Source organism: Lipotes vexillifer, unplaced genomic scaffold, assembly GCF_000442215.2.
Source record: "Lipotes vexillifer unplaced genomic scaffold, Lipotes_vexillifer_v1.1 scaffold668, whole genome shotgun sequence".
Taxonomy (NCBI): Eukaryota; Metazoa; Chordata; class Mammalia; order Artiodactyla; family Lipotidae; genus Lipotes; species Lipotes vexillifer.
Window position 1 is genome coordinate 5,839,355 of NW_006785319.1, and position 13,520 is coordinate 5,852,874.

Here is a 13,520-nt window from a genome sequence, read left to right on the forward strand (position 1 = left end):
TTGCTGTACGCGGGCTTCTCACTGTCGTGGCCTCTCCCGTTGCGGAGCACAGGCTCCGGACGCGCAGGCTCAGCGGCCATGGCTCACGGGCCCAGCCGCCCCGCGGCACGTAGGATCTTCCCGGACCAGGGCTCGAACCCGCGTCCCCTGCATCGGCAGGCGGACTCCCAACCACTGCGCCACCAGGGAAGCCCTAAACTCAAGACTTTTTAAACAATGCAAAGTTGAGAGATTTCAAGAAACGTTACAGGAATTTCTAGAAGGTAGTGATGCCACGCGGAAGTTTCTGTCTACGCAGAGGACTATCGGGGTGACGTGTGACACGGTGAGAAATAATGCATTTGGTCCCTGCCCAGGTTTCCTGACACGGAGCCTCTGTTACCCTGACTTCCTGTGTAGTAGAAGTGCTGGGAGCATATCTTGTTCTAATATCTGGTCTTTGACCCCAGTTCCTGACACAGGGTTCATAAAACCCTTGTTATTTCCTGCTTGATGAGGGTGATAGGCGCTCCTTCCACAGAGCTCCCGAATGCCCTGGAACTGCTGGGTGAAAGGAGCGTCTTCTACGGAAGGGGGCGACTCTGGGGCTCCCTCAGGTTGGGGGGCGGTCCCCAGAAAGACCAAGCCCTGCTTAGGAGGTAGGAGCTTTCAGCGCCCCTCCGTCCTCTGGGGAGGAGATATAGTTAATAGTCATTCATGCCTCCGTGATGGAGTCTCCATAAAATCCCCAATCACAGGGTCCAGAGAGCTTCTGGCTTGGTGGGTGCACCCCCGTGCTGAGAGGGTGACACACGCCAGCCCCGTGGGACACAGGCTCCGGCCCGGGACCCTTCCTGTGGCTGTAGGACCAGGGCCCCCTTTCCTTGGTGTTGTGCTCAGTTCCTAGGGACCACCCGTGTTCCTGGGCTCACCGCCTCCTTCCTCCATCTTTAAAGCCTTTTTTTTTCCTGTGTCATTTCTGTCTGACTACAGCTGGGAAAAGTTCTTCACTTTTAAGGGTTTATGTGATTAGGTTGGGTCAATGCAGATAATCCATGATGAGCTCCCAATTTTAAAGTCAACTGAGAAGGAACTTTAATTCCACCCATACGCATAACTCCCTTTTGGATGTGGTATCACATAGGTCCACGTGGATATCTTTGAGGGACCACGGTTTTGCCTGCCACATAAACCAATAGTGGAGATTAAGTGGGAATCATAAAAAATAAAAGCAACATGTTTAATAAAAACAAGACAGGGAAAGACAAATAATGGAGGGACAAATCAAATAATAACAAGATGGAAGTTTTAAATAGAACCACTTTGATAATATTAAATGCATGTGGCCTTAACACTTCAGTAAAAAGGCTGAGATTGTCAGACTTGGAAAAAGTGTGAGACTCATTGCCATGCTGTCTCTCAGAGACCCATTTTAAATATAAAATGCAAATTAGTTGAAAGTAAAATAGTGGAAATACTAATCATAAGAAAGCTGGAGTGGTTATGCTTCTATGAGGCAAAGTAGACTTCAGAAATTGGGTGAAAGCAAAAGTTTTTACTTTGGTGACCCAAGTCAGATTTCTGGCTGGACCTAGAGTTCGTTTCTATATATATATATATATATATATATATATATATATATATACACACATATATAATATTTATACTGTATTATATATAATAAATATACAGTAGCATATCCGAGAATGCTCAAAGTCACCACATAGTATCAGTGGCTCCAAAAGTTTAAAATTTCTTCCAAATTAATTTTGTTTTATATTTGTAGCATCAACAGAATCATACTGAACAGTATACATGTATTGATAATTTAGACTATCAGAATAATTTTATTTCTAGTCCTCTTCTGTTACTTATCATTCCAGTGACCCTTGTAACACAACTTTGTGTATAAATATATCATTCAAATAACATAAACTCACTGTATTTTTTATCTCCAGGGTAACATAGAGATCATACTTTAAAAATCCCCACATTGTCTCAATGTGGACATTACAGCCTTGATACATCAACTAGCTTAACCACAACAAGGTAGTGGCAGAACTCAGGCCAGTGACCTGAATCCAAATCAGATTCCCTGACTTTCTCCATCTAAGACATCACATGTCATCAAATTGATCATTCACCAGGCATGTAATCTATAAGAAGTCCGTTTCTTTGTAACATAAAGGATAAACTCTTGGTCCTGTTGTGTCTAAGGTTTGTTAAGTATCTATGCATGTCATATTTTCAGAAATATTCTTTCATGTTGATATCTGATTTGTAGACGAGCTCTCCTCAAAGTAGAGCTACAAAAACCACTGAATGGTTAAGACCACTTTTCTTTTGCCCTATACTGAGAAAAATAACAAGGCATTAAAACTGACAAGGATGTTGACTGGCACGTCATAAAAGCTGGGCAGAGATCATTTTAAAACTTATATTTTAAAGAATGATGATTGTTCAGAAGAAGCTCGAGTGAAGATGTGATACAAACAATCCACAAAAATCTCTCATGAGGGCTATGATGGTTACTTCCTGCTGGTCTCCCAGCTTCCGGCCCAGTTCCCATCTAATCCTGTGCAGAGGCTGTTTTCCTTCTGTTGGGTTGGCCACAAGTTTCGTTCGGTTTTCTCTGTAAGATGGTTCTAGTAGCAGCACTTAGCTGTCTTTAACTTCATTTGAAACAATTTTGTTAGTTTGTATGTGACAGCTGTCATATCAGCACGCATTTAAAAAAAGACATCAAAATTGGTGTGTTTTTGTGTAGCCATTTTAATATTGAGGACAGAAGGGAAAAAAAGCAACATTTTCGGCATATTATGCTTTATTATTTCAAGCAAGGTAAAGATGAAACTGAAACGCACAAAAAGATTTGTGCAGTGTATGGAGAAGGTGCTGTGACTGATCAAACGTGTCAAAAGTGGTTTGCGAAGTTTCACGCTGGAGATTTCTCACTGGACGATGCTCCACGGTCAGGCAGACCAGTTGAAGTTGATAGCGATGAAATCGAGACATTGAGAACAATCAACGTTATACCACGCAGGAGACAGCTGACATACTCAAAATATCTAAATCAAGCGTTGAAAATCATTTGCACCAGCTTGGTTATGTGAATTGCTTTGACATTTGGGTTCCACCTAAGTTAAGCGAAAAAAACCTTTTTGACCGTATTTCTGCATGCGATTCTCTACTGAAACGTATTGTAAACGTTCCATGTTTAAAACCAGTTGTGACAGGCAATGAAAAACGGATACTGTACAACAATGTGGAACAGAAGAGATCGTGGGGCAAGTGAAATGAATCACCACCAACCACACCAAAGGCCGGTCTTCATCCAAAGAAGGTGATGTGTGTATATGGTGGGATTGGAAGGGAGTCCTCTATCACGAGCTCCTTCCAGAAAACCAAATGAATAATTCCAACAATTACTGCTCCTAATTAGACCAACTGAAAGCAGCACTCAACAAAAAGCATCCAGAATTAATCAACAGAAAACACATAATCTTCCATTAGGATAATACAAGACCACATGTTTTCTGTTAACCAGGCAGAAACTGTTACGGCTTGGCTGGGAAGTTCTGATTCATCTGCCGTATTCACCAGACCTTGCACCTTCGGATTTCCATTTATTTCAGTCTTTACAAAATTCTCTTAATGGAGAAAATTTCAATTCCCTGGAAGACTGTAAAAGGCACCTGGAACAGTTCTTTGCTCAAAGATGGAATTATGTTTGGGAAGATGGAATTATGAAGTTGCCTGAAAAATGGCAGAAAGTAATGGAGCAAAAGGGTGAATACTCTGTTCCATAAAGTTCTTGGTGAAAATGAAAACTGTGTCTTTTATTTTTACATAAGAAACCGAAGGCACTTTTGGGCCCACCCAATAAAACAAAGTCCGATCACGTCAGCACTGGAGCCTCACTGTGCTGAGGATAGAGTACGCTTGCTCTGTGGTCTCTGCACTGGTCCTCCATCACTCCTCCCAACAGGGAGCTCTCTTGTTGATCCCAAGCCACTGGCTTCTGCTCACCTCCTCTAGGGTGCCCTGTATCCCGTCCACCTCAGCATCCCAGCACCCAGAGTGAGCCTCCAGGCTCTGCTTGACCCAGAGCCGTCCCTGTTGCTGTACTCCAGCTGCCTTTCCCACAGAACACTTGAGTCGAGTTCCCTGTGCTTTACAGTAGGTTCTCATTGGTTATCTATTTTATACATAGTATCAATAGTATATATGTCTTAATCCCCATCTCCCAATTCATCCCACCACCCCCCCTCTTTTCCCCTGTGGTATCCATACGTTTGTTCTCTACATCTGTGTCTCTATTTCTGCTTCACAAATAAGATCATCTATGCCATTTTTCTAGATTCCACATATATACGTTAATATACAACATTTGTTTTTCTCTTTCTGACTTCCATCACTCTGTATGACAGTCTCTAGGTCCATCCACATCTCTGCAAATGGCACTATTTCATTCGTTTTTATGGCTGAGTAATAGTCCATTGTGTGTATGTACCACATCTTCTTTATCCATTCATCTGTCGATGGGCATTTAGGTTGCTTCCATGTCCCGGCTATTGTAAATAGTGCTGCTGTGAACATTGGGGTGCATGTATCTCTTCGAATTATGGTTTTCTCAGGATTATATGCCCAGCAGTGGGATTGCTGGGTCACATGATAGTTCTATTTTTAGGTTTATAAGGAACCTCCATACTGTTCTCCATAGTGGCTGTATCAATTTACATTCCCACCAACAGTGCAAGAGGGTTCCCTTTTCTCCACACCCTCTCCAGCATTTACTGTTCGTAGAATTTTTGATGATCGCCATTCTGACCGGTGTGAGGTGCTGCCTCATTGTAGTTTTGATTTGCATTTCTCTAATGATTACTGATGTTCAGCATCTTTTCATGTGCTTCTTGGCCATCTGTACGTCTTCTTTGGAGAAATGTCTATATAGGTCTTTGGCCCATTTTTGGATTGGGTTGTTTGATTTTTTGATATTGAGCTGCATGAGCTGTTTGTATTTTTGGAGATTAATCCCTTGTCGGTTGCATTGTCTGCAAATATTTTCTCCCATTCTGTGGTTTGTCTTTTAATTTTGTTTATGGTTTCCTTTGCTGTATAAAAGCTTTTAATTAGGCCCCATTTGCTTATTTTTGTTTTTGTTTTCACTACTCTAGCAGGTGGGTCACAAAGGATCTTGCTGAAGGTAGTTAAGTTTCTCCGTCGCCTCCTAAAGTGAGCTTGGGAAGGAAGGGTGGGGTCCAAGGCACACCGGAATCTCACACCCCGAACTCAGGTTCTTTGAATGGTTTTACAGACTTTAGTGTATCTTTTTCTGCAGGTTGCTTTCTTCATGTAATCCCTGGGCATTTGACAACTTTGGGTGGTAAGAGGCAGTTTCAGCCAATATCTCAAACCAGGCTGGTTTTCAAAGTAAACTCTAAGAGAATGGGGTCTCGTCTGTATGTTTGAACCCTGCATTCTCAGAGCCAGGGTCAGGACCTGGAACGTCAGTAGGAATTGAGCAGTTCACGTCTGCGCTCTGTCTGTCTGTTTGTTTGGGAGAATTCTGTTTGGCTCTACAAACAATTTTACAAAGAAAAATACAAACAGTGAGAAAACCACTGAATTTCTGTCTCTCTGATTTTATGAAAGTGTCACAATACCACTTTACCTTTGGCCCCCATTGCGAGACAGTGATGCACAGGTAGAAAGCACTAAATATGCTCTGAATTTATTAGTAAAATAAACCCTGAAAAGTGGTGAAATTATGGATTGTTTAAGTCCTATTTCATTTTTAATCCTAAGTATCCTTAAAATCTAGGTAAGATTTGAACAGGAAACCTTCAGTATCTATATCTGCACTTATTCTTGCATCTCGAATTTTAACAGACTAAAATTATCAAGATAGTGCACGTAACTATTAGAACATACACGTCACTACCCCCGAGAGGGGTTCCGCTCGTAAACGGTTCCACGGCTCCTCAGCCCCTGCTGTTGAAGCTTCAGTCTTTCTGATGCTCGGTTTTCAGAAGGCCGTCATATCTCCAAACACACCCTCTCTTCCAAACCAGTGACGCGAGTATCGTTTTTTTCACTTGCAATGCATGAAAAGTAGCAAATAAAACAAAAACCGGATGACAAAACCCGCGTTCAAGGTAGCTTAAACCTGACAGATAAGAAGAGTTGAAAGTAAATTTCTCAGTTACGCTTCACACGCTGACGTTGCATCTGCTGCTTTTTAGGACACCGGGTCTTCACGAGGTCAGCAGCTGCCCCGGGTAACCCACACTTCGATGGTGTGTGGCTCTGATGCAGATCTGCTGCCAGTGCACCCTGCTGCCTAATTCTAGTGGCTGTGTGCTTAAAAAGCTGCCTTGTGGGAAGCAGAAGACAGAGCAGTGTGTAAATTACCTGCTGGTTATTCTTGCTCTGGTTATTACTTGTGAACTATCACGGTCACCATGGTTGTACCAAGATACAGAGCATTACTGAAGTTATTATTTATTATGTGTTAATTATACTTTTGTTCAAAGGGCATTTTCATTTCTCTGAATAAAAAGTGAATTTTATTTCTTTACGAGTAGGGTATTATTATTCAGTTATAGCTATATCCACCTAGCAAGGCATGCCTCTAGCCTATTTATTCAGAAAAAGCCTGAACAACAAAAAGAACAGTAAGTAATATACAATTACAGTAGTAACTGCCACTGAATGAATGACTGATTAGTACTAGACGCCTTATATTCTGGTTAGTTAACTCTCACAGCTATCCTGAGAGGTGTACATTACTACCCCACTTCACTCTGAAACAAGTTACTCAAGGTGGATGTAAGTGGATGTAAGCCCGACTTCTGACCGTTGAGTCGGTGCCCTAAGGAACCTGATTGCAAGTTCGTATGTGTGACGCACCAGTGAGGCCAAACAAATCAAAACGTCAGATTTTGGAGCAGAGAAAAGTTCACTGCAGGGCCAAGCAAGTAGATGGGTGGCTCATGCCCCAAAAACCCCAAACTCCCAGAAGGGTTTCAGCAAAGCATTTTTAAAGGCAGGTGAGGGAGGGGCGTGGCTGGTTGTTGCGAACTTCATGGTGTCAGAATCCTTGTTCTTGCATCTGTCCACGCAGGTCAGGTCACGATGTTCCTGTAAACCTCCAACAAGACAAATGTTATTCTCTGTTGGGCAACTTTTTATCTCTATATGAATGGGAAAATGTTACCCCCTTAAAGGTCAGAGGCTTGAGAACTGGGCTATCCTGTGTATGTTAGGCTGTAGGCAACATTCTTAACTGTAGCAAAAGCAATAGAGTACAAAGGTTAATGAAAAAGAAACAGATCTAACATGGAGTCACATTTGTTCTTACAAACCCGCTGTGACACTGCTTTATTTTGCTTGCTGCTGATGGCAACTTTCATGTTTAGCTAGTATCTTTCCATCTTTGCCTTTAGGATTTGATACCAGTATTTTGCCAATTTGCAAGGATTCACTCGGCTGGATGTTTAACAGACTTGATACAAACTACGACCTGCTCCTGGACCAGTCGGAGCTTGGGAGCATTTACCTGGATAAGAACGAGCGGTGCGCGGAGGCCTTCTTTAGCTCCTGTGACACGTACAAGGACAGCTCCATCTCCAACAACGAGTGGTGCTACTGCTTCCAGCGGCAACAAGGTACTGAGCCAAAGGCCATCTTGTCCGTGCAGTAAAGCCATGCACTACAGACAAGCTCATTTGTACCCTGTCCTCAATTTACAAACTAGAGACAGAGTTACACGTGCAGAAAACAAACCTTTGGCTCCCAGGGAGAAAGGGGTGGGGGGGGAATTGGGAGACTGAGGTTGACATACACACACCACTATGTATAAAATAGGTAACTGATAGGAGCCTGCTGTACAGCACAGGGAGCTCTACTCAATGCTCTGCAATGGCCTAAATGGGAAAAGAATCCAAAAAAGAGAGGACATATGTACATGTGTATAACTGCCTCACCTTGCTGTACACCTGAAACTAACACAACGCTGTAAATCAACTGCACTCCAAGGAAAATTATTTTTTAATTTTTTTTCAATTAAAAAAAAAGCAGTATGTGACACCCCATTCATTGTGAGGAATAGTTTTCCGATTAGAGTGTTTAATAAAAGAGCAAATAAGCAGCACGTTGAACAGTATAACTCAGCTAGGGATGCAAAACACGCTAAATGACATGAAAAATAGTAATTAATATTTTTTATTAATGCACTTCATTATAGTTTCCATTATGAACCACCAAGAAACACAGAGATATGAGAACAGAGATATTAAAAGTAATCATTTAAATTAATTTGCTATCTGCTTTGCCCATGGTGTAAAATAAATGGGATTTTTATCACTACGCTGTGGAGTTTTAATGTTCTATTTTGTGATCTTATTAAATGAGCCAAATGAACCACAGCATTCACCATAAAGTTATTTTTACACTTTTGATTTTTAAATGACTTAGCCTTTCAGACTTTTTAGATAACTTAGCTTTATGAAAATGCACTAGCAAAGAAAGAGTCTCGATTCCCCAGGAGAGGCGAGGCAGCCTGAAGGGTTGGATGAGGCTGGTGCTTCATGGGTCCTGCTTCACCAGGAAACGGTAACCTAAGGGAAAATTGAAGCCATGCTTATGTAATCAGCCAAATGATAACTAAAATTGTGTCTAAGGGAAATAGACCCAAAACATTCAAATTATGATACAGTTTGGGGAAACTAAGAAAAAAATGACATGTGTAACTTTGACGCTAATTTTGAAAAACAAACTGGGAATTAGTCTAACATGATACATCTGCTATTGTCGCTGCCTTTTAAAGCCCTTGACAGCTACCAGAATGAACAAGCTACTCTAATCTGTGTTAATGATTCCCAGGTTTTCATATGGAAGCCAGCACATTATATCAGTCATTTTACTTTCACAGTTACTTTTTTATATATTAGTAATAGTTCAGTGATTAGGGATGACATGCTTATGCATAAATTGATTAGCAGTGAGTCAACAGCAGGGTTTGTAGCACAGATTAAACCACTAACGTGTTAAAAACCACTTTGTGAGTTTAAAAAGTAGATTGGATTTGTTAAAATATTCTAAATCATACACACACACACACGCACAGAGACACACACAAACTCACAAACACAGACTCACATACTGACACAAACACACACTTGTTGACTTACACTATTGCATATGTGCTTTTTAGGTGACTGAATACCCCTATAAAGTTTTGCCCAGGTTTTAATGACTAGCATACCCTTAAATCATTTACAGCAGGGGTCCCCAAACCCCAGGCTGCGGACCAGTACTGGTCTGTGGCCTGTTAGGAACTGGGCCATACAGCAGGAGGTGAGCAGTGGGCGAGCGAGCAAAGCTTCATCTGTATTTACAGCCGCTCCCCACTGCTTACATTACCACCTGAACCATGCCCCCCGACCCGTAGCTCCCATTACCACCTGAACCATTCCCCACCGCCATCTGTGGAAAAATTGTCTTCCATGGAACTGGTCCCTGGTGCCAAAAAGTCTGGGGACTGCTGATTTACAGAATAAAAAAGTAAATCCAGGTAAACTACCATAAAGAGACGTGGTCTTCTGTTATGATGACAAATGTTATTTTAATTTTTCTTTGATTATTATGATAGCATGTCCAAGTGTTTATACATGAACATTTTAAAATATTCTGAATAACTCTGAATGTTTCTACTGCAGAAATAAATATTTTTACCTTAAGACATTCCTAGATTTTGCAGTAATATTCGCAGAACTGATTAAAGGTCCCCAAAAGATTCTGCTTTATATACTTTTCATTTATTATTCTTGATACTTACTTCCAAAGTATCAAAATCTTCGTAGTCACCTGAAGACATCCTCTGAGATCATTTAATACACAGTAGAGATAATTTAGTAAATGATACCTGAGCTGGTTAAATGATTATACATCTTCCCAAATGCTTAGGAGAGTTTAGCTAATTCCATTCATTAATATGCTAGAAAATATTACAAAAGCTCTATCAGGGTAACTGGCTATGGAGTTAGCTCATTAAGTAATTTCATGGAAGAGAATAAACATTAAAAACCTTTTTTCAAATGTTTCACCTTATAAAGAATGTGTTTTTCCTGTTTATTCAATAAAAACAACAAATTCTTAAGTTTATTATAATTAGAGTAATGTGTGTGTGGTGTGTGTGTGTGTGTGTGTGTACATATAGAGAGAGCGAGAGGAGGAGGGAATAATGTATAATGGGGTGTTATTAATCCAGGTTGACTTAAAACTGCAATCAGGACTATAGTTGTATGGTTGTTGGAAAATATCTGAAAAATAAAGTAATAGTGTTGTTTTTGAAAAAAATACCTTTCAAAAATAAATTAAGGTTAATTTCAAAAGTTTAATAAATGAGGTTGAGAATATAAAATTTCAGGCAAGTGAAATACTTGTAGTTTTCCAAGGGAAAAAAATTGTAACCTAAAAAAAGTTTGTAATTAGTTAAAATGCATATCTGTTTCTATGACTGATTATCTGAAATCATGACAATTAAGCAACACAAAATGGATATGATTGTGGTTTGTGTGATTACATTCTAATTACTTATAAAAGAATAAGTAGGAAAAATATTAATTTGGGATTTTTGTTACCTTAGGTGTTAATAACTTACTTTCATAAAATATATTTTAAGCCCCTACTCAGAAAAGTACCTCAATTTATTAGTTGCTATTTCAGTTAAAGTCCTGTTGTGTAAGATCCAGGAAAGAGAAAGTAAATTAACATTTATTCAGGCCCATGTCGTCTTTTGGGCACATAAAATCATTTATCCCTCGTATAGCCCTGTGAGAATGTAACGATCTCGTCCACAGCTGAGGACGACACTTAGTGATCTTAAAGTCCTTCATGTTACAGTATGAGCGCAGGGGACGGGAATCTGAAACTTCTTTCTTCAGCAGCTGTACCTCTTATTTTTTTTTTAATTTTATTGAAGTCTAGTTGATTCACAATGTTGTGTTGATTTCCACTGTACAGCAAAGTGACTCAGCTATAGATATATAGAGATATAGATGTGTATTCTTTTTCATTTTCTTTTCCATTATGGTTTATCTCGGGATATTGAGTGTAGTTCCCTGTGCTCTACGGTAGGACCTTGTTGTTTATCCATCCTGTATATATTGATAGTGGTTTGCATCTCCAGCAGCTTTACCTTTACATTCAGACTTTGCGAAGTCCTCATACATAAAATGCTGAGAGACGCCCCTAGGCAGCTTGCTGGCAAATCCTGTTCAGGGCAGGACCCCGGCCAGTGATACACCCGATGGGACGACAGTGAGAACAGTCGCATCTTCCGAGGTTGTTTATGCCTTCCAGCCACAGGAGGAAATGTCAGAACGGGCGTCATCTGCATTAGTTTTACAAAGGATGTTTTTCTTTAATTTAATGAAAGATATTAAATACAGGCATTGTTGTCCTTTGGTATTATGAATATTTGAAATTTGCACAAAGTAAACCTGAAAAAGTTATTTAAGTATATCCATTCTGTGAGAGGCTCCATGAAGGAAAGGAATTGGGCAGAGGCCTCCTGAGAAAGAGGCTGAGCTGGTCCGGGTGCCCTCCCTGCCCGGAGGTGGCACCGCCTGCAGGTGCGTGTGGCACCCACTGGGTCACGCACACACCTCTGCAATGTCTACCTTTTTAGCAGTTTTGACATCACATTGTATGTATATATTTCACAGCTAATAGAAATATACTCCCTAGAAATAACTAGTTGTGAGTATAGAAAGAAGACCTTTGTATATTACTGTTGTAAACACAGAGATATTTCCTTATTTATTTTTCCCAGTGACAGTTTATTCAGTTCAAAATTGTGTGGGAAGATAAAAATGCATTGCTATCATTGCATTGACAATTATCCAGTCATAATATAGATAATGTGTGAATGGTTCCAATATAAGCCTTTGAGGTTTTAAATTCAGAATGCAAAACAATGAACAATGTTAATTTTTTAAAAAACAGCATTTTGAAATTAACTAGTAAAAGATTTTAATTCTTTTTTTTTCTTATTTTTTAAAACTACTGTTGGGAATAACTACTTGTAAATTTAATGATTACATTAAAGCCTATATTTTATAACTAATGATTTTCATACAATTTTAAGCATATAAAATCAGAGTTTTCCATAAAGTCAAATCACCATTAGATTGGGGGAAGTAAATCTTGTGTATAAACTTGTGCCTAATCGTGTCCAAACCTTCATGCACTTTGCCACCTCACTGCCCTTTCATCTACATCAGCTGTTTGCAAGAGAGTTTAATGACTGGCGAAATCTCGGTCACGCCCTCCGAGTGTACCTGAGTCAAAGGCCAGACAGAGCACAGGATAGATATTCTCAATCCAGGACTGTATGTAGTGGAACAGCCCAATCTGTCATGACTTCTCTCGAAATCTGGCAGGTTCCCCTACACACAGCTCGTGGCTGCCCCGGGTTTATTCAGGGAGAGTCAGACTCAGACGTGCCTGATTTCGGGCAATCCCACAGGAAGATAAGAGAAATATCGCTTCTACTTACAATGACTGTCCCACAGCAGTCAGAAGAGTTGCTTTCAATGTAGTATTGAAACTTCAGCTAGAATCTTTCCTCTTGGTTTTAAATGTCATATTTGGAGGGCAGTAAATTTTAGGTCTACTCTCTAAGCGCATATTGTGCAGCCTCATTCCTATTCTGTTAATAATGTAAGACTCACAAATTATTAGAAAAAGCAAAGGGGTCAGTTGAGCCAGTATCAGCGTGATGAACAACAATAAGGTAATCAGGTTTTTCAAGCAAATGACTTTTTCTTCACATTTTTGATTCCTCCAGGAAAAGCATTATTGGCCTGACGTATTAAACTGTAAAATACGTACTAAGTTGTTTGTCTCATGGTCTCTTTCCACTCGGCTGCTTACATGCAAATTTAATAACTGCATATTGTGAACTTGGTTTGGTAAACAATTCTTAAATTATTTGAATTACATCTTGCCTTTTCACTAAAAAAGTTGTAGTGGAGCAAGTACTAGTTTAGTTGATTGTTTTGCTGTTTCAGTAGTTTGTGGTACAGTTTTTATATAGCAAGTATTCACAGCAAGTTTTTACAATAAGAGTCTAAAGTACATTGAACTGTTTTCAGATAAGAATATGTATATATATTAGAAAATATATAATTAAATATAATAAGACAAACTATATTATGTCTATTTAGAATTTTATAACTTCTCTGAAACTAATCTCCTTCTAAGTGGTTTTAAAGGGTTTGAAAAATAGGCATATACTTATTTCCAAATTGGTTTAATGTTCTAAGTTTTGTTTTTGTGTGTGTGTGTGGTACGCGGGCCTCTCGCTGTTGTGGCCTCTCCCGTTGCGGAGCACAGGCTCCGGACGCACAGGCTCAGCGGCCATGGCTCACGGGCCCAGCCGCTCCGCGGAATGTGGGATCTTCCCGGACCGGGGCACGAACCCGTGTCCCCTGCATCGGCAGGCGGACTCTCAACCACTGAGCCACCAGGGA

At 40.2% G+C, this 13,520-nt stretch overlaps 1 protein-coding gene across 5 annotated transcripts in view; it reads left to right on the top strand.

Moving 5' to 3' along the window:
- SPOCK3 (SPARC (osteonectin), cwcv and kazal like domains proteoglycan 3) overlaps positions 1-13,520 on the top strand; it is a 445,886-nt gene that overhangs the window by 424,745 nt on the left and 7,621 nt on the right. For all 5 annotated transcript variants that reach the window (XM_007457383.1, XM_007457379.1, XM_007457380.1 and 2 more), the window contains one exon: positions 7,428-7,649. In XM_007457383.1, the coding sequence (XP_007457445.1) occupies positions 7,428-7,649 (222 nt within the window). The remainder of the gene's footprint in view (positions 1-7,427; positions 7,650-13,520) is intronic.